Source organism: Carassius auratus, unplaced genomic scaffold (genome assembly GCF_003368295.1).
Source record: "Carassius auratus strain Wakin unplaced genomic scaffold, ASM336829v1 scaf_tig00002643, whole genome shotgun sequence".
Lineage (NCBI taxonomy): Eukaryota > Metazoa > Chordata > Actinopteri > Cypriniformes > Cyprinidae > Carassius > Carassius auratus.
In genome coordinates this window covers 17,857-40,940 of record NW_020523469.1, presented here as the reverse complement: position 1 = coordinate 40,940, position 23,084 = coordinate 17,857, and the positions used below count along the sequence as shown (strand labels likewise).

The 23,084-nt window shown below is 36.4% G+C and overlaps 1 protein-coding gene across 1 annotated transcript; it reads right to left on the bottom strand.

Moving 5' to 3' along the window:
• Positions 1-2,428: 2,428 nt before the first annotated feature.
• Positions 2,429-22,928, bottom strand: LOC113069990 (3-hydroxyisobutyrate dehydrogenase, mitochondrial). Its single transcript, XM_026243133.1, has 8 exons — positions 22,815-22,928; positions 21,914-22,074; positions 21,679-21,788; positions 18,803-18,924; positions 8,612-8,745; positions 7,381-7,457; positions 3,260-3,416; positions 2,429-3,169 (listed from the first exon to the last, which is right to left on the bottom strand). Exons 1-8 carry the CDS (start codon positions 22,882-22,884, stop codon positions 3,011-3,013), a joined length of 990 nt encoding a protein of 329 aa, XP_026098918.1. The 5' UTR covers positions 22,885-22,928; the 3' UTR covers positions 2,429-3,010.
• Between the last annotated feature and the right edge of the window lie 156 nt (positions 22,929-23,084).

The window sequence follows — 23,084 nt, the reverse complement described above, 5'->3', positions numbered from 1 at the left end:
AGACTGGACAGCACATCGGCTAGGCAGCTAATGACATCCATTCATGGCACAATTGTACTGCTGCTACCTAAATTAAATTAAATGAGATTTATGTATTTAGCAGACGCTTTTATCCAAAGCGAAATTACATTGCATTCAAGCTAACAATTTTCTCCAAGCATGTGTTCCTTGGGCTTCGAACCCCCAACCTTGTGCTTGCTAACGCAATGCTCTACCACTTGAGCAACAGGAACACAAAAACCAAAGGTCTCTTTCCCAGTTTCACTCTCAAACTCACCATCTAGAATAGCTATAATGCCTGCATTTTCAGTTTAACATGCGCATACCCAGCTACAGTCTTTAAGCTCTAAGTTAATAACCGGCGGTCTCAGTTAAACAATTAGTGCACTTACAGTGTGTAGGACAGTCTGAGGCTACAGCCACATAACTGCACATCACGAGCATTGGTCATAAAATTAAGTCCTACAATTAAAAGTTGAGGATAAGAGTGGTTTTAACGACCTCTGCACTCGTTCAGACTGGGTTGGCCTGTCTGAGACTGTCTACAGACACAAACAGCGCTGCCAGAATAATAAAAACACAAGAACGAAAGACCAAAAACACCATTAAAGAAAAGAGCCCACGGGTGATGCCTTGTTTTTTTGGCTTTCTGATTGTGATGATGGAAATAAGAGCATCATTTGTAAAGCACGAGTGCGTGTGAGCATGTGGACAGAACAATGGAAAAAATCAGGCAGGCCGCAGACACCAGAGGACCCACATCAGGAAAGGAAGTAAGGGGACAAATTCATCCGAGCACTGAAACATTACTTAAACCTTTCTTCTCTTTTTGTAAACATCGCATGCTGTAACAGTTGTATTTCTTGCATGCATGACTTTAAATCTTTAATTTTCTTCTTATAACTAAGGAATGCTACCTTCTAAATCTGAAAATTATGTCATTAAATCCATTGTCCTTACCTAACCCAACCCAAACACACCGACCCTTCAGTTAAATAGATCAAACGCAAACGCAGCCTTATTAAACATTCATATGGATTGGAGAAAGCTATATATGGCACTACATCAGAGACACTGCATGAAGGTAATGTTTGAATGTTAAAATAGTTTAAGATTAATTTGCGGAGACAAATATAAATAAGACACTTGTAGGACGATTTCTCTGAAAAAAATAAATAAATAAACACTGCAATGCTATCAAAACTTTTTTCTTTTTGTTTAAGTATCCTGACCAGCCCTACACAACCACATTAGTAAAACAAATGGTTTGCATTTGGTGCAGGACTATCTATTTCAGACCAGTGGCAGAAGACATTTAAAAAGTTTTATATTTGAAAATCTGTTTGGTGATGCAGATAATATGTAATTAGCTCACTTAACTTCTTTATTGAGGACATAATATGAACAAGAACATTTTGTATAGAGGACACACCATGATTCTTGAGCCTTGTGCGTGTGTATGTGCCTAGCACACAGATGGCATCGGTCTCTTCTTAGTGAGGGTCAACAGGTCCTCTGTAAAATAGAGACCATTAACACTGCTCATTCTCAATACAGCACCATTACAAATATACATATGTACATACACTACAGGGCGACTTTAAACCCTTTGTTTTGTGGATAAGAAATGAAAAACAAGAAAAATTGTGGTCAGAATAAAGACAGATACGCAAGTGTATAATCTATCTAGTGTAAAACAGAGGTACGTTTTAATGGAATAGTTCACCAATAATGGAAATTTGCTGAAAGTTTTCCCTCAGGCTATCCAAGATGTACATGGGTTTATTTTTAATTGGAACAGATTTGGAGAAATTAAGCATTACATCACTTGTTCACCAATGGATTCTCTGCAGCGAATGGGTGCCGTCAAAGTGAGAGTCCAAACAGCTGATAAAAACATCACACAAATGATCCACATGACTCCAGTCCATCAATTATTGGCTGTCCAATTATTGTGATGCGAAAAGCTGTGTGTTCATTGTTTAAATAAAGGAATCCATTATTAAGGCATTTTAACTTTAAAGAGTTTAAAACTTTAAAAGTGCATAATCAATAAAACGCTTCCTCCAGTGAAAAAGTCCATCACCTGTCTCACGTCAAAATCCACTGACATATTGGTTTAGAACTCTTTTGATCTGTGCATATTTCTCTCGATTCGGATTAAATGTCCTTTTTACTGGAGAAAGCAAAATAATGTTTGGAGAACATGCATTTTAGCCAGGAGCAGTGGTTTGAAGTTAAAACCTCTTAATGATGGTACTGTTTCTCACAACCACACAGCTTCTCACTTCACAAGATATTAATTGATGGACTGGAGTCATGTGGATTATATGTGGATTATTGTGATGTTTTTATCAGCTGTTAGGACTCTCATTCTAATTGCACCCATTTACTGCAGATGATCCATTGGTGAACAAGTGATGTAATGCTAAATTACTCAAAATCTGTTCCAATGAATAAACAAACTCATCTACTTCTTGGATGGCCTGAGGAAGACTACATTTTCAACATTTTTAATTTTTGGGCCACTTATTCCTTTAATGTAGCTTTTCAAGAAAAAATGGGGGACCCACTACTTTGTAAAATTGTTCACAGTTTCGATTCAGTTCAGGGAAAACTGAAACAGATGAGGTATGTTTATGCATCACTGCATTCTAACAGTGTCTGATCAGGACCTAAAATCAATTCTGGTTCAGAACCTGCTCGAAGTAGAATCAAATGGAATCTAATGACTGTAAACGATTGCAGTAAATGTGTGATGTAAGCAAGCTTGAGTAACAGTGTGAACCGGTCGTACAAAACTAAAAACACTTAAAAATGGCTCTGCGAAGTTTTGAATGTCAGCATCAGGCTACAACCTAACAGAGGTATCAGTCTCTTAATGCTACACTCATTAGCTTCAACATACCTGTAACATCCCTTTCAAATTAGACACATATGCATATCAATACTAAACCAGCCAATCATAATGTCTGTTTCTCACACAGATTATGGGCCAGTTCCACTTGACCTACTGTACCCCCTCTTCTCGTAAAAACTGGAAGATGGAGGAAAAGTCTTTGTTTGAGTAGCCGTGAGCGCACATTGTGCGGTAGATCTGGTGTGCCAAAGAACCAAGAGGAATTGGGGTCCGTGTACTGGTCGCAGTGTTCTGAGCAAAACCAAGATCCTGTGAACACAACATGTTTTATTCTCCTTCGCCTTAAAGTTGTTTAGACTTGGCGTAAATTAATACATATGATCAAAAGAAACCACATACTTTAGCCATTAGCATTGTGCCAAAGCCTCCCTGGTAGTTGTTTGCGGAGGGCACTCCTTCCATGACACCTGGGACAGGGTTATACTTGTCACTAGACCAACATCGTCCTGAGCTCATGTTCAGAATCTTTGCCAGCAGCTTTGGATCCAAACCCAGTCTGATCAAAAGAGAGAGATAGGTCAATGGACAGAGGTCAGAAACACCACTGACCTTTAAGCTTAGGACCAGATCATCCCTAAGTGGAAAACGGGCCTGGATAATACAGTATTGATATTTAACAGGAGCTGTAGTTCATCATTTTCCACTCTCACGCTTGTTGTCCCCCACACAAATGCAGGGGTAATAAAACTCTGACACAAGCAGCTGTCTTATTAATTCGCCCCACCAGTCTGTCCCCCATAGCAGAAAACAGGGTGACTTCAGTCTTGCATTTAAAGTAGATCTGAGTGAAATGGGCCTTGCTGCTTTACAAATGACTGTGCACCCAAATAACATTGTATAATAAAGACCAAAACTGACAAGACAGCAAACACAACACAAAGATTTTCTGAAGAAAGCTGCTGCCAAGTGAGTGGTTGCTAGGCATTATCTATGTGGTTGTTAGGTTGTAGTTAGGTGTCTGTTTACTTATTTAGTCAAAAAAGCTCACGGTCAAATCTCTACTATATGATGTAAGAAAAATACCTGTGCCAAGTAGAAACATACACTTCATATTCACGTTGCTTTCATAATGTTTTTTCTTATACCGTTTTTATTTTTGTATTTTTTTTTTCAAGAAAAGTTTTGATTTAATCACACTAAAAATGTAAATGAATATTACAAATATTTATGAATTTTAGTCTGAACTAGACTTGTCTATTTATTATCTTATTATCTATTATCTGATGACAATTTTTCTACTAAATAATCCATAATTGTGCGTAACTACTTTCTCAAGAGAACAGTTAAGGATTTTGCTTTTTTTAATGAGGCATTTTTATGCATATTTTTTCATGATGATATCAGGATGATTGTCTCAACCTTGACATTTTTTTACTTTATGCCCCCCCAAAACTATCAAAATAAATTTTAACTCCAAACACTAAACTAAACCGATGCTTAAAGTAGAAAAATGTTTAAATAGCATTTTTTTTATGTATGAATTGCATTTTTTCTGTATATTAGAATAAATGAATAACAAAAACAAAATATTTTTGCACATTACTGATCCAGACACTACTAATAAATAAATAAACCCTGTCAAATAGCATACTGTTTGCTTTGACGAACAAAAAAAATTGGCAGTTGACAAAAAGTTTGAAACGAAAGGAAAAAAAGAGAGAAATTTGAGGATGATGTGTAACTGGGCAAAGAACTGCTGTTTCTTGCTTTAACAAGAACATAAATATGACCACATCAAGAGCTCCTCGACACACACGCGTGTGCGTGTGGACTCAAGCCGGAGCAGCAGTGGTGGTGAGACAGTAAAGTGTGCTTTTTAGCTCTCTTAGGTTTATTAAATTATGATGAGTGTTTAAGTGCAGTTATACAGTAACTCCACCTGTCTCTCATTCAGGGGCCGTGCCTTCACGTACACATTCACTCACACCAAGACTTTTAGAAGTCTATGCTACAATTAAGAAACAAGGACACACAGCTGTGCATAAAATGTCAATTTCTTTCCCCTTTCTATTATTCCATCCGTCCGTCCCACACTGTCGGTTTTTACAGGCTGTTTTGGAAAATTAAATTTCAATAATATGTGTGTTTGTGAGCAACGCTGTCATTTAACAGTTGTGTTAGGGAAGTTTAATGTCTATAAACAGCCCACTGACTGACCCCGTATCAATCTCCCGTTCTCTCTCACTTTCCCCCTTTATGTCTGTGTCTCTCGGTCTCTTGGGAACAAACGATGACATATGTTCAACATTGTCCCCTCCTTCCCCCAGCTCTCTCTCTCTCTCTCTCTCTCTCACACACACACACACGTTCTGGGTCAGTGACTGAAAAGGTTAGCACCTCAACTGCAACCTGGCTTCTCTGCTATAGCACAAATCACTCTCTCAGCACAAGAAATTAGTGTGTATGTGTAACTGTTAACATGCTAAACTTAATTTTGTATAGCATTTTTTTTTGCTCCTATGGATATTATCCAAACCGTTTACACATCATATTTACATGAAAGAGACAGGTTCAAAGGATACTTGTTAAAATTTGGCGGATGAAATCAAGTGTGAAGTGTGTGCAGGTTAATACCATGGCAGCGAGAGAAAGGAAAACAGATGTGAGAGTCTAGTTAAACAGGATGAGTAAATTACAGTTAAAGAAAAAGGAAGGGAGGAAATAAACTAGAGGCGTTTGATGTTTGATCACTGCATTAGAAGGGGGGCCCGTTTTGTTAAATACTTATGTTTACACACTTATGCTTCTTGTTCTCATTTCTTCATCAAGCCCTGGTGCACTCAGGATTATAAACACACAGGCTTATAAGCAAACACACACAGGCCACAATTTTATTAATGTCTTTAAGAGGCAACAAACGAGTTTATTACTAAATGTCAATTATCTTTTTAAACATCTGTACACAGGCTGTGTGTGTGTGTGAGGGTGCTTGTGTGGTGAATGAACTTTCAAAGCCTCTCAGTTGTGTGTATGTGGCATCATTAAAAACATCGGGCTCATTCTCGGCTGTAGCTACTGCTCTTAAAGTGTAGACAGCAGCATATGCATGCATAAGTGAAGATAGATGGAGAGAGAAAGCGAAAGGGGAGATAACCGTCATTTGGGGACACTTCTTTTCCAAGCCGAACATCACATATGACCTGAGATACTCAGCACTCGTTGGGAAGAAAAATAAGGAAAGGGCCTTTTTCTACAAAGAGTATACAATATGGTGCCTCATTACTCTTTTAAAACATTAGAGATCACAAATCCTGTGTTATATATATATATATATATATATATATATATATATATATATATATATATATATGTGTGTGTGTGTGTGTGTGTGTGTGTCTCACTCTCTATGTAAACCCAATTTTGTACCTTATTCATGGACAATTTCTCTACAATTTCTCAAATGTAACAATTAAAACAAAATAAAACCATATAAAATGTCAAAATGTTGAGAATCTGAATTAAATATTGATTTTACTGCAGTTGACATTATTAAATTATTAACTAATTGTATCAACCAGGGAAGAAATAAGAAATGGAATTAGATTATTTTAATAATATTAATGGCAATATTGTTGTCATAGTTATTGAAAAATAGATGATACTGATTTTTTTTTTTTTAATGTGGATGTTCTCCATTTTGGAAACAGGGCAATATAATACAAAATTGGTCCTAAATATATATAGGCTCAATTTTGGACCCTATTCATAGAAAGTCCTAAAAATACAGTTAGGAACAGAAAGAACAAAAGATACAATAAGAAAGGTGGGAAAACCTACTGATAATTCCCTGTAGTGATCGACTAATTATTACTCCTGAGCACCCGTTTGCATTCTACTGAAAAAGAGAACATTACAATATTTTCAAACAAACATCCTCTTGACATTCTCTATGTGCAGTGTGCTGCAAGAGAGGACAGGCTGCAGTGCAGCATGGGAGATTTATGACAGCCAGGAACCCAAGGCATCTAAATGAGTCTGTATAAGTGCATATGAGATCCTTATATCCCTGAGAAGAGGGATGACACTGCTTCATGCACACTAGATTCAGAGACTGCATTCAAGTGAATATGAATACATATTTCAAATGTATAAGGAATACCTTGATGTGTTGACTCCAACATATTAAGCTGTAGCTATATGCAAGCAACACTGACAAGCAATATACTCTGATATAATTTCCCATTCTTCTCAGTTCTCACTATAACATATTATATAAAAACATTTACTACATTCATCAGTAATGATAAAAAGACAGGATACTCTCTACACTTTTCACAGGATGTTTTGAAATAAATAAAAGATAATGAAATAAGAACATTTCAGTCTGCTTCTTATACAAAGCAATTGTGTGGCAGGTTGGAACTAGAGCAGGAGACATATGGACTACTTTTTTCAAATTCTTTGAGCTAGAGAGCACCCTCATCCTCATACACACACACACACACACACACACACTTCACCTGATTCCGAGGTTCATGGTCTCTGCTGTACCAATCATGCCAATTGCTAACAGCATGTTGTTGCAGATTTTCGCTGCCTGAAAAAGAAAAGTGCAAAACATCAGTTCAGCCACAGAAGTAATTTAATTTAAAGGTTTTGTAGTAACCTTTTAATTCCAGTACATAAGGAATTTGTTAAGCACCACATAGTCCTTAGAGTGTTCCTTTAAATGGGTCATATCATGAATAATCAAATCTTTTTAGGATACTATAAATACATTCTGTAATTTTAAGAAATTAAGTGGGTTAAAATGATCATAATATGGTAACAAAGCTACAGCAACTTGGACATAACACAGATGTACACGTCAAACACATTTGCTGTCAACTGCCAGTGTCAAAGACACTTCAGAAACTTGACACAGGATAGATGATAATATAACAATAGAAAAGCAAAATGAGGGAAATTAAGTTTGCAAGCATTTTAAATGAGCTGAAAGTTTACTTTTTAAAAAGCTCTCATTTAGACTGATCTTGAATGAATGTGTTTAAACCATAGACTGTAAAAAAATATGGACGTAGTGTCCGTGACGTCACCCATAGACTTCTCAATAGCGGTTTTGAAGCCTAAAGTGTGCAGAGCGTGGCAGCGCGTCACCGCGCGACTCTCCCGGATAATCGAAAATGGGCAAAAAGGCGGGAGCTGATTGCTGAAGCCACGCCCACCTAGCACGACGGCATTGTCAGCAGCGGCAATCCACCTGTCACTCAAGTGGCCACACCCTTAATTATGCAGAACTTTAAGGCTTAATATAATCTAAACGGATGAGTTATAAAAAAATTTACCCCCCTCACAGTTGTCATGAAGGGCAAAATTAGCAATATAGACCAAAATAATTTTTTGAACCAGGCTGTAAACATGTTTTTTTCTGCTGTAAAGTTGGGCATTTTAACATGGGGAGTCTATGGGACTGACTCTCTTCTGCAGCCAGCCTCAAGCAGCCAGTCGATGAATTGCAGTTTTAGTCACTTCCTTATTGGCCTCACGAAAGAGAGCGGGAGGTTGCCGCTCAGTTTAAACAGAGCACGCTGAAAAAAAAAAAAAAACTTGGCCATTTCAGAACATGATATGATTCTCAAAAATGTTGTGGTGGTCATACCATGGTTTTCTATGAAGTTCCACTGATGTCACCATCTCTAGAATGTATAAATGATTATAGGCTAAAGGATATTCATGTTTGTGTGTATTTACCTGTCCACTCCCAACTTGGCCGCAGTACACTACATTTGCTCCCATACACGTGAGCAGCTCCTGGGCAGCATTAAATTCCTCCTCAACTCCGCCCACCATGAAGGTGAGTTTAGCCAGACTGGCTGCACCAACACCTGGACAAAACACAGTCACGCTTTGAGAAATCATAGTAACATGTGCACAGAATCACTAAATTGTCAGTTTTCAGTGTGTATATCTGTAAGTGCTGTGGTGGTACCATTATAATGATGGCCTCAAGAGACGGTTATGTCAAAGTACTAAACTAAACTAAAATAAACTTACTTCATTTTAGTTATGGCACATCAACATGGTAAAAAACAAAACAACAACATCATTAATGTCTTACTACATGTTCAAAGATCCAAAGATATTTTTATCATGCGATCACCATTTTCTTTCTACAGTTATTGTACAACTGAGAAGCATTATAAATGACTAAACCTTCTAATTTAACATAAACAGGTCAGGATTTAGTCAACAGTGTATGTGTGTGTGCGTGTGCGTGTGCGTTTTAGGGCAGAGGAGGGTATTAATAAGCTGTCTGGCACCAGCGGGACAACATTTGAGTGTTTGCCTTTAAAAGCCGATTGTCCAAATCATCCTTCACAACTCTCTGAGGACAAGGACCTATTGTCCCCCTCCCCACAAACACATACACTTGCGTACGACAGCTGTGCCTGAAGCGACACTCCTCCCCCTAAGTGAACACGCCCCCTGGGGTATGAGTGACAGCTCTATGGGGTAATTAACTTTACACTTTATCATGTTCAATTAAGCGCCACGCCTTAAAAGGACCAAGCGTGGCCAATCACGTTAAAGCGTGCCATGTTCTACATGGGAGGGGTGCTTTCAACACTGCTGACATAGATATGTGTGTCCGGGGATTTGCCCGATTAGAATGCAATTAAAGCAATAAAATTGGCCAGATAAAAAAAAAAAAAAAACTACATCTGCTGCACTGAAATCCCTAATATCCACATAACACACAAATCCAATGTATATCACACAATAGATACAATATGACATGAGAAAAAAAGCATGCAGTGCTTTGAGGTGAGTGATCTGTTTGTGTGCATGTCAACACTAATGAATAAGCTGTTTATACTGAGAAGCTAATAATGCTGAAGTTAATTATTAAAGACCAAGAGAAAAGAACTGATGCAAGATAGATCGCGTGAAACAGAGGTAAAGAGAGTGAGAGAGAGAAAGAAAAAAGAGAGACTTCCCCTTATTGATTTTAGCCGTACTTATCAGTCATCAATAATTCTCTCATTAGCTCCGAGTGTCTGTCATTTCCCAAATGCATGTGTGCTTGTTTTGTTTTTCTGTAAACAAGCATTAGTATGCAGTTTTACTTTCAAAATGTGCACGCTTTTTTAGATTCAACTGCTTTATTACATTTAATGAAGACATCCCATTAGCATATTTACAATGCTAAAAGTAATGCTAGAGCAATATGAAAATGCAGACAGTGGCCTAAAAAGAAAAATACAAGATTATACCAAAGGACGAACGTAATAATGTGGCTCATTTAAATACTTGAATCTAATTGGTCAACTGCAGCATTCTACGGTCAAATCTTTGTTTAATGTCCTATGGACTATGTAATTAAAACTATGTATTTGCCTAAGGTAATGTTAGTTTTCTATTAAGACTTGTAATAAAGTAATTCAAGTCAACTGACATCTATCATTGATGAATTTGTGTATTTATTCAGTTATTTAATAACACACAGAAAAGCTGGTCATTATGGCAAAATAAACTGAAATCCAAGACTTATCATATAGGCCTAATCTAATCTAATGAAATCTATATATATATTTTTTTTTGGTGAAAGATCTGTAAAATGCATTTAAAAAAGGTCAAAGGTGTTAAGATGACCTGAGTAGCTCTTCTTAGTAGCTAAAAACCCAAATCAGGTAAGCGAAACTGCTCAACAAACAAGTACAAAAATCAACTCTACATTAGATTGAAAGACAGTAAATATATAGGCTTATGAAGAAACCCACATGGACGTGAGCTCTGACGGAGACGTACGCAGTTATTTTTGGTGTCAGGTACCACAAACTCTCTTTCCAGCACTTTAAACAGTAAAAAAAAAAAAAAACAGTTAATGCTTTAAGCGCTTTTTACAACACCGAAATGTTTAATTAGTGGCAAAGTTACATTAAACTACATTTGTGGATATGAGAACATTTTCTCAGGCAAAGCGAGACGGTGGAGCTTAAACCACCTCATCGAGCGTGTAGATCGCAGAGCCTTTATTGTGTGTAAATAAAAACCCCATGCGAACCTCTTGAACCTCTAGAACTGCTGACAGTAATAAAGACTCTAAATGACGAAATCAGTTCTTTTTTCAGCCCTCCCAGACGCATACACAAACACACTTGTCCTTTTTGCAATCTATCAGCTAGCCTCCTGAGCTGATCAATAACTTTCTTTTTGACTGTAAAAAGACCAGCATTGATCACAAACATACAATAGGGATTCGAAAGCGACTGTCTCTCTAAACGCCTGTGCTGGCAGGACATTAAAGAGATCTCGAGAGGACATTCTAGGAACCGTTCTTATGGTGTTTCCAATACCAGAAACACTGCTGTAAAAACATTAGGTAAACCTCGATAAAATCAGAGGATGTCAATGATTCATTTAGTTTACGATCAAAGCTAAATTTGTCCATATTGGATAATCAGGCCAGTAAATGCATACAGAACTCATGCCACCTAAACTCCTTAAACTTGATGAGCCAGTTTAGTTTTTCTCATGCTGTACTGAACATCTACAGAAATCACCTATAAAAAAAATAACAATTCTGTCATAATTGACCTGCCCTCATGTTGTTGCAAAACAATATAACTTACTTTCTTCTGTGGAACACAAAAGAATATATTCTGAAGATGTCGTTATGTAATGAAAGTCAACGGGGTCCAAAACAACAACACTGTATAGATCAAGCAAACGAACAAAAAACTAACATGAACACATATGAAGTTTTTTAGGATTGTGATTTAAAAAAAGGTCAATAAGTCAATAAGACTATAAATAAAAAAATAATTACTATCCTTATTACTACTACCAAATAATATAAAACAAAATAAGAAATATGTAATATTGTAATAAAATGTATGTAATATTTATTGTAATGAATAATTTATTTTAGAATACAACTTTAAAATTACAATAATAATAATAATATTTATGACTTTAAATATTAGTATTGTTTTTAAACTGCAGAGAGGCCATAAATCTTCTGTTTTGTTGAGACACAGACAGTGACTCTGATTACAAGTTTGGGAAGATTATCGGCGCAATCGCGTGCTTAATGCACGTCTTAAATGACTTTGCAATTTGATAATCTCACTAAGCCATAATCGCATTTTCAGTTTTGTTTCAATACAGCCCTACTGACACTATGGTGTTTCACAGAAGAAAGAAAGTCATACATGCTATGAGTGAGTAAATGATGGCAAAGATTTCCCTTTTGGGTGAACTATGCCTTTAAGAAACTTTTTTTGGTTTTTGATGCAGTGGGAAAGTTCATACTAGTGTGACTGGAACAAACATATTTACTAGCTTCATGTGGCTAAACCTATAATTACAACCAAAAGGAGATACTTTCTCAGACAAATGAAAACACCAAGAAAACTTAATACACTTCTTTTTACATATATAAAGACATACACACATGAGAAATTCACACAGATCAATCATTTCTACGCCTGCAGTCCTAATGTGGCATACAGACAGGTTCACCGAGGCAAAAGAGTTTATGAGCCACCACACACAAACAAATGCAAGATTCTGCAGATTGCAGATCTGCAGATTCTCAGATGGGGCAGATTCTGGATCATAGCACTAATATATGAAAATAAAATTGTAAACTTTATATTCTAATCTCTGCGGACATATGCGGACAAAATTTTGGCAGAGATGTCCTTGGGTTATCCTGTGGGTGGCGTGCTAATGATTGACAAGCTCGGAGAACAGCATAAAATGCTGTATTATAATTGCCTTAATATAGCATTTATCACCTCCAAATGTTTATTTAGAAAGTTGTGAAGCAATTCGTGTGAGGAAAGACGATTGTATGTCTATTCTCAGAATAATAATAAAACAAACACAATATAACCATATAAAGGCAACATATATGAGCATTTTAAAGTAAAGGATGCTCAACAGAGCATTTTAAAGTAAAGAATTTATACTTTGTTAATTTGATCCACTACTCAAAGTATAAAAAAAAAAGATATGCCAACTAGTTACTGGCTTAGAACGCGCTGCAGTTCCCGTTTTCACCACAGATTTACATCGCACAATTGTGGGGCGCTGTTGAGCTCGGGAGGGCTAAGACACCGTCTGCCCCGCTTAGTATCATGTATACATGCCTGCTAAAGCCATGCACGGGATTTTACTATATACTGCTTACTTTACGACTTAAATCTGAAAAAATATTTGTTGCAGAATGCTGAACACATTTACAACTTATTATTGTTTCAGTTTATATAGAGGTTTATGTTGGCTATGAATATTCTGGTGGGGCTCTGCCCAAGCTGCCATATAGACGAAACGTGCCTGCCTTCACACGTTCACAAGAGAGTCTTGCACAAATTATCTTCATCATTCATGTGAAGCAGGACTTTAATCACCGCCATCGTCACCCTCCTCCTCGCCACACAACCGCAGGGTCCCTCGGAGTGTGGACAACAAGTGAAGAATGATCTGGAATCAATGATCTACCAGGCCAAGAGCCATCAGTACATCGGCTCCTAAGGATGCTGATTAGCGGCCCTTCACACATGCACACATGTTCATCGAATAGCACCATCATCAGCATTTCCAAATTTTCCATAATTGAGGACTTAAAAGCTGCTTAACAACACTTATCTTGTGGATGATTGGTACACATTTACACACACACTTTTGTGACCCACAGTGATTGTTTAAAGTGGGAGAGGGGGGTTTGAATGACAGTTCCTCGACAGGGGGCACACGTGCATACCAGATGACATCGGAAAATGATGGACAGCTTTTCATTCACTTCTTAGTGCAGCAATCATATACACATCACACTGTGCAGACATTAAAAAAATCAGGTCTTAAAACTTTAATTTAAAGTCTTAAAATTGCTTTCTATCATAATATCTGATAATTCTTTCCTGTTCAGACTCAACATTATAAAACCACACGCACACACACTGCTATAAAAGTCCTGGTTAGACAGCTGCTATGGGTCTGTTTCCATCTGGAGTCCAGGACAGACACCATCCACCCCCTTCACACACGTCTCACAGTCCCTGGCCTTCCCAGCAAGTATCTTGTTATGCTAATTCCTCTGTCACTCACCTATCTATCAGGCAGTCTCTTCCTCCCCCTCCTGCTCCGGCCGACAGAGGGCAGAGATATTAATGAGCATGCTCACAGCGTCCAAAAACAGCACGGGGAAAGCTGATCTACATTAGGACATATCTGGGGATCCACCTCTCCATGAGTAATCTTGTTTCTGGTCAATCTAAAGTCCACATTTTCTATTGTTAAGGGGCATCTGCTGTCCCATCAAGTTATCCTACAGTGTTGAGTGAGTAATGTTAATGCTATCAGGTAACAACGTAACAGACTTAATTAACACTGGAGCTATGAAACATGAAAACTCAGATTCACACACATTATTATTTTCTTTTCTTTTTTTACATAAAAATGATATAGGGGACAGGGCATGCCATTTATGCTGAAACACACATAATACACCTATATATGGTTGGAAAATCCATTCCATTATAAACACATTTGAAATAATAATAATAATAATAATAATAAATATATATATTTATTTATTTATTTAAGCACAGACCCCTCCACCCCCCTAAATAATTAAAGTTTAAAATGTTTTGGTAATTAATTATAGAGAAATTTATTAAGAGAGTTCAGAGTGCCATCTGAAATCTTCTAAAATCCGATTATTTTTTTTCCTCAGGCTCCTATTATAATGTGCAGTCATTTCACTTTAAAGGCAATGAAAAGAACTATTCATTGCAATTAAAGTAAAATACTGAACCTACACATAAGAGCCTGAGAAAAAAAAAGCACCTAATTTTAAAAGAACATTAGAGATGGCAATTTTTCAGGCTTTTACATCTGACCTCTTCAAATAAATTTTGGAAGACCCTATAAAAACAACAACGATAATAATAATAATAATAATATTTTAAATATTCAAATGTTCCATATATATAATGCAAAAATAATAAATATAAAATAATAATCATATGAAATAATACATGTAGAAATCACACAGACACTGATTTTATTACACATATTATATAAATCAGTTTATGAATTATTCTTTGCATGGATTGGCAACTCATTTCTGAACATTTTGTCCATTGTTATAAATGTTTTTGTTTTTAAAAGTAAAATAAAGATAAAAAAAATTACAGCCCTTTTCATTATTATATATGCGACAGTAATAATTTGGAAAATTAATATGCATGTACATTTTCAGTATATTACAACAAACTTTTAGGCATGAGACAACATAGCTATGAAAATTGATTAACATTTAAAAGTCAAAACAGGTCTGACTAAAGCACTCATTTAATAATGCAATCTAAATATTATTTTTCAAGTCTGTTTGGTCATGTGAGGGACTTGACATTAACACGTCACTTTAAACTTCTAATGCATTTTGAAAGGACCATCTGAAAGCCTGAGATTGTCATTTTCTCCTTTATTAGCACTGATCTACTTATGGGCCTGATGGGTGAAGGCAGGGTGAAAGCTGTTCCATCGAGACGGCTCATGTATGCAGGCTGTTAGATCAGTGATAATAAATGAGAAGAGAGAAGAAAAGAAGATCATTTCACACATTCAGAAGAGGCCTAAAATTAGGTCAAGGAAAACAAAGGGGAGATTAAATGTAAAACGCAAATATGGCAAGTGACCACGTTAAAATAAATATACATTACGAGTTACGTACTTTAGTAAATACCGCACTGACTTGAGGTTAAGACTCCGTGAGAGCAATGCACCAAAACACAAACAAAACCAGACTTAACCCAGTCCCACCACACACAAAACTGTGACAAACGCTCTCTTGCACAGAAAGCCGAAGTTTTCCCACCGTGAGCTTCATAGTGAGAGTCAGCGACAGTGTGGCCGCAATCTCAGCGAAAACCGAGGAATGTGAGTAATTACTGTTAACTAGCCAAGCACTTGTTAGATGCAGCAATGGCCACACACCCCACGTTTCAGAGCATGTGACGTTAGCCGGGTTTGTTGTGGGTCCAACTCTGCAACAGCAGACAGTGAGGTTTGTGCCTTTGAGTTTATTACAAATCTATGCAAAAAAGACAAAAAGAACTAAAAAGAGAGAGAGGCCGAGAGTTTGTTTGTCATTTTAAGACTGTATTATTTGAGAAACACAGTCTGATGTGCCAAACCTTAGTGACGCACAGAGAGAGGAACATAAAACCAAGAGTATAAAATTATATCAAAAGAAAATCAGCATTAAAAAATACAACATGATCTCATTCACACACACATGCAAATTTTCATTTCCACAAAAGAGACTTTACATGAGAGGCTAGGAGATGGGAGATCACTGGGAACAGACACAAAGGCGTCATGATGGCTGGAGTGCCACCTTCTGGGCACTCTGCTTATTTAAGTAACAGTGCTGCTGTATTTTGTAATATGGTCTGATAAATGCTCCCCACAGACCTGATAAACATTTGGAGGCTGATTATTTGGGCTATGAGAAATTATCTCTTGCCCCGCACTAATGATAAATATAAACCTTCTCTTAATGTTCAGGTCATAATCTATTGTTTATGTGTACAACGCTTGGATTCAGGGAATGTTGAGTGCTTCGTTCTATTTTAGTGTTGTATTTTTGAAATGATATTACTTTATGTGGTGTATAATATAACTGACTTTGGATTTTTTTGCCAAATGAATAGGCCTAGGAGGGACAGATAATTTTTTTTTTTTTAAAGTAAATACAACAACAACAGTAATAATAATTAAAAAGTTTTAAAGCGATAGTTCACCCCAAAATGTAATGTGTTTTCATTTGTATATATTTCTGTGGAAAATAAAAAGATAAATCTTAATGTAGTGATTGGGTTTGTCTATGCAATTACAATAAGCAGGCAATAAAAAAAGATACAAAATTATTAAATGACTTAAATTTTGGCCATTTCTCTGCAAAAGGCTATTTTATGGCTTCCAAGCTCTTGGAATATAGTGCACTTATTTTTGTCACCTTTGAGCTTTTTAGTCCCAATTTGCTTTCATTATATTGAAAAGACTGGACAGATGATTAAATAAATCATATGAGGGTTCAGAGTTTGCCTGACTGAATAATGACAATAAAAATATATTTTATTCTTTTTGGATGAATTATTTCTTTAATCTTTTGCATTACGTTTTTGGGCACAAAAATATAAGTTTTTTTTACAAGTCTCCAAGTCATAAATTTGGCTTCTGTTCAAAAGGAAAGAAGGATATAATCTGACGAAAATGGTAAATCACCACCGCTAAGATGTTAAGGAAGGGTTAAATCTCAATCTAGTCCAAAGGCTTAAGCACATACACCCATTCACTTTTTTATAGCTTAGTCCACACACAGGCTCTTTAAAATCTTGTCTGCACTACAGACGCCAATCGGTAAACATACATCCAACAAAACTTTAATGCCTGAGGAGTTTCCCTACTCACACAACTTGTGCATCTTAAAAATGTGCTTGTCCAGGACAGTTTCTCGGCTCTTTATGGCCTTTTATCTACATGAAAGGCCCTGGCACTGGGAAAGCCAACATTAAAGCTCCATCAAAGTGAAAGCTACTGACAGCGCTGTCCTCCATAACGGCTCAGGCCATTAAAGGCCCTGTCACAGAGCCTTCCCAGAGAATCTGCATAATATAACGGGAGCGTGTTTGTGTTTCTGGAAAATTGTAGGTTTCTTTGTCTCAGTTAACTCTACAGAAAGAAATATTCTGCTACACTGACACCAAGGTAAAAAAAATCATTAATGTGCATTAAAAGGGACTATAATTGCCTTATAAATGATAACTTTAAAAAAAAAAAATTAAAGAAAATACAAAATTAAAACTTCCTGAGTTTGTGTTGCAATATATAACTTATCTGTAACAGAGCATCAGCCATAGGAACAAGCATCTATGGGTACAGGAAATTACAATGATAAAATAATAAAAAAGGTGACTGAGACACGTCAAGAACTCAATAAAAGCCTTAGTGAGAACACAGTTCTATCATTAAACAACACTTAACAATGTAATTGCATCTCCACTAGGGCTGCACGATGTGTCCTTTAAGCATCGATATTGCGATGTACGGATTCACCATAGTCACATCGCAGGATGTCTGATGTAGGCTGTCGTAGTTGATCCGTTATTCATTAACTGTATGGGCCAGGTGCTCCCCGGCCCTTGACGAATGTGATCCGCGGATTAATTGCACATCTTAACCATCATAGAGTGAAAGTTTATCATTTGCATGTGTTTTTAAGTCCTGTCAGTTTAACAGGGCAGAGAGAGAGAGAGAGAGGCTTAACAAAATCTTTATTAGACTATTTGTCCTTTTACCTCAATACAATTTTCTTACAAAAAATTCCATGTCATAAATCACATTTCTATTTCTACACATTTAAAACCAACATTTCATTTTCTCCAATTTGGCAAAGTACTTTCCCTACTGACCACGTTTCAGAAAACATTACAATGATAGCGAGAGAGAGCGTGAGAGAAAGAGCGAGAGAAAGAGAGAGAGAGAGAGAGAGCGAGAAAGCGAGAGAGAGAGAGAGAGAGAGTGAGTGAGCGAGCCCCGGCCGCACGCTCACCGTCTTCAAACAACACGAGCGCTGTCTTGCTCTCTCTCCCTCGCGCATATTCATCAATTGACACAATGGTGTCGATGTTTAAATCATTTAAAACGAGAACGTAAGTGTGCTCACCCCATTTTTGTTTGTAAGAAAATTTTTTATTAAATTTCATATCCCAATATATATCGCAGAAAAATAAAATATCGCACTATCATGCAGCCCTAATCTCCACAGTGAGCACTTACAAGAAATTTAAACAATGTGAATTGTCAATCAAACTGAGCGAATATATTGTCAATGGTAATAAGAGGTTGTTTTCAGGTTGGTCATACCTCCTGACACCGGAGCATCCATGAACACTGCACCCATCTTCTCAGCAGTAACAGCCATCTCTTTGGACACTTCAGGGTCGATGGTGCTGGAGTCAATCAGAAGGGTGCCTTTTTTTACCTTTCTTAAGAAAAGGGCAAAATCACAGAACAGAACATCATAACAAGAAGCCCAGAAATATTTTAATCAGCCTAACCGGTTGTGAAATCCAAATGATACATATTATATGTTTAATAATTACTACTTAAAGATAATTTAAAAAAATTATGAAAAGGATGCATTGGGATCAGCATTTATAGATATTCTAAACTCTACTGGGGTTAGACAACACATGTCAGGACCTACTCATTGTCATTCTTTAGATTAAATCCTATCCCATGGAATTGATGTCAATGGCATTGAAATTCTGCAGCAGAACATTGATATCTCAGATCATTATCTAGTCTCATGTATACTCCATACAGCTAAAGCTGCAAACCTCTTGTTACAAATATGGTAGTACTCTCTCTTTTCTAGCACTTTAGACACTGTTACTCCTTTAGGTGTAAAGAAGCTTAAGTCCAACACTGTGTAAAGAGAGCAGCCTAGAAAATGGAGAGCAGCTGGAAGAAAACAAAACTAGAGGTATTTCATATCGCATGGAGCAAAAGTACTTCGATGGCATTTTGATTTTATCTGATTAAGAATCATTCTTAATAGCGAAGCTGCTTTGATTACAGCCATTACTGGAGAAACCGCTAGTTCTACCCATAGGCAGTAAAAGAAATGGACACAGCAACCCCATTGGAACTCAATTGAGACAAGTGAAGCCCATTTTTAGCGTTTTTTAGCACTTCCGTTTCTGACGCGCAGACTCAAACGAAGCTTGACGACGCCAGCAACCTGTCTGACAGATGTAAATCTTCTAAGTGGCTGTGCGTGCAAACTGCCATCGTTAATCTTGCAGAGACTGTGAGCTTGAGTGGGGAGTTCTTTGTCGTGAGTGAGCAGGAGTAAGTATTCTGATTAATTATTTTGTATAGTATTTTAAAATGTAACGCCAGTACGCCATATTAAGTTAATTGCCTGCGAGCTTCTCCTCCTGTCTGTACGGTAATGCGACAGAGAGACGAGTGGTTATGAAGCAATCGTTAGCCTATTTTTTACAAAAACTGTTTATACGGGGCCATAATGTAACATAGAAGGTAATGGAGCCCTTTATACATTGTCGTGTATCTTTAGAAATAAATAATGGACAAACGGAGTCTTTAAACGCCTCAGATGTAAAGTTATTCGCTGTCAAAGTGTATATTAGCCTATAGTTTAAAGTTAAAGATATTAATATTAATTAGGTGAGACTGACATGATTATTTGACAATGATTTGCATGATGCACAGACATCTATTGTGGGCATTCTTGGCAGTTTTTACAAGGCTTTTTTAATAATGTTCATATCGATATCGGAAATATATCATATCGACTGAAATATATTGTGATATAAATTTTGCCATATCGTCCAGCCCTAGTTGGTATATTACTATATCAGTTAATGAAACTGGTTTTATGTACTACATTTAAATTTAAAAACCATAAGAAGTTTCTTCCATATTTTTTACAGTAATACTGTGGCAACCACAGCTGCCAGTTTTTTTTCCTGTAAATTTAACTGATTTTTTTAATTTATTTTTTATACAGTGTAGAAGATCAAAATCAACTGAAGGGAGAAGATCCTTTTCCTATTTAGCACCCAAACTCTGGAACAATCTATCTAGCATTGTTCGGGAGGAAGACACACTCTATCAGTTTAAAAGTAGATTAAAGACCCATATTTTTAACCTGGTATAAGTTAAATATATAATATATTTATTATAATATGTAATAAATATAATATAAACAACACACATAACAGATCCCCTGTGAAGACCTTGTCTGCCATCAGGTCCAAGACTACAAGAACCAGACAAGTCCTCTGCTCAATCTGACTTGTGTTGCAGCCTGGAATTGTGCCCGAGTGGGCAGTTAGCTTTTTTTTTAACATTAACAATAGATTTGTCATTATATAATAAACAAATATATTGAGTAAATATTTACATTTTTAATGAAATTTTGGAAAGAAGCCACTTATGATCACCAAGTTGCCATTTTATTTACAGAAATACAGTAAAAACAGTAATATTGTGAAATATTATATCAATTTAATAAACAATTTTCTATTTTAACTATCTTAAAATGTAATTTATTCATGTGTTGGGAAAGCTGAATTCTCAGCATTTTCCAGTCTTCAATGTCACATGATCCTTCAGAAATCATTTTAATATGCTGAATTGGTGCTAAATAACCATTTCTTCTTATTATCCCTATTGAAAACAGTTGTACTGCTTAAAATTTTTATAGAATAATAGATGTCATACATGTTTTGTAGTCTTTGAAAAATAATCTCACTTTTTGACCAATTGACCAATGTGTCATTGCTGAATAAAAGTATATGATCAATCAATCAAAAAAATTAAATAAATAAAATGACCCAAACTTTTTGAACTGCAGCATATATTATATAGCAGCTGTAGATATCTGTATCAGCATCAGTCATAAAAAGCCTACATAACTCTTACTCCAAAACTTTCACATGGGTTCTACAGACCAGACTGTCCCAGAATTAAGGTAGATTTAAAAGAATTACTAGATTAAGCCTAGACTTGTACTAATCATACAGTCAGTGGAAACTCTTTAATCTTGGACTATTTTTAATCATTATAAATAATCTAGACAAACGTTACGCCGATTTATATATCCAATTTAAACAAATCATGGTAATGTAGAACAACAGTTTCTCCAATGTTTTAAAATTCAGTCAGTATTGAATTAAACACCATTGAGAGTTTAAAGTAAAAAGACTTACTTAAGTATGCCATTGGGTCCTGTGTAAACCTCAATGACGTTGGGGCTGGACGGTAGCATGGTGATGATGCGGTCAGCTTTATCAGCCACTTCAGCAGGGCAATCCAGGATCTGGGAGGACAACCAAGGGCAATTATTTCCACAGGCTCATACACAGAACCGTAAAGTGTACACAAAGGAAAGAAGGTGACTGATTTTGCTTTGAGCACATTGTTTGAGAAATAGATATTTAATACCTGCGCTCCTGAGTCCTGAAACTCCTTGCAAGACTCTGGGAAGACATCTGTAGCAATGACAGGATATCCATGCTTCAGTAAATTTCTAGCCATAGGTGTCCCCATGTTACCCAGTCCAATAAAACCCACTGGGGTCTTGGAAGCCATTGATCTGCAGGATACTGAAAAACCACACACAGAAAGAAATAAAAAATTATAGTAAAATAAAATCCTCGTTATAGAAACAGAAAGCTATTATAGTCAGAGAGTGCAACAAAACTGGCAGTACAATTTTTTTTTTGGCTTTCATGTCTATAAAACCGTAATTATGTAAGGGAGAAGTGAAATATGTGAGCTTTCAGGTGCAAATCTGTAAAAATCAATGTTGGTTTAACATCAAATTCATGGAATAACACACTGCACACTATTAAGAAGTCTTTGCAAGACTTTGTAACCCTCAATATAATTTTTTTCATAAACACTTTCATGTCCATACACATCCAGATGTTTAGAGGAAAACTCTGATGTACACACAATAAACATTATTTGCCTAAAACGACTACTTGAGGTCTTTAATTTGACAACACATTTTTTTTTTAGCTTAAAGTTTGCGATTTAAAAAAAAAAAAAAACTTTGAACTACAGTGAAACCTGTTAGCTCCTAAACCCCAGCTGCATTGCACAACTTACATTTCTGATCCTCAAAAAGTAAACAGCGACTTGCTCATTGTGCACAATATCTGTTCATATGCTTTGACATATATGTCCAAGTATATTTAATGTGTTAACATATTTTGCAGACTGACAAAAAAAAAAAAAAAAAAAGCAAAAACAACATTTCCAAACTGCTCTTGGCAATAACATTAGCGGCGCTTTAACCTCTTTGGTCTGTCAGTGGATAATTAATAAGGAAACAACATACCCAAAGTGAGCTCCACATGCTTATTGTTTCTTTTAAAAAAAATTCGACACCCTCTGAACAAAGCGGCCATGCTTATTTCTCTTGACCTCGGTGCCTCAATACAGTACGAGTCAGGAACTCAGGGGGCGGGTCCTATGATTGACAGCACCATTCCTCCAATCACTGATAAGGATTTGCGTACCGTCAGTGAGATATCATGCAATTACTGCTGTGATTTCTTTGAATGGAATTAAGGTGATACTTCTTAAAAGATTAAAGAATGGCTAGACG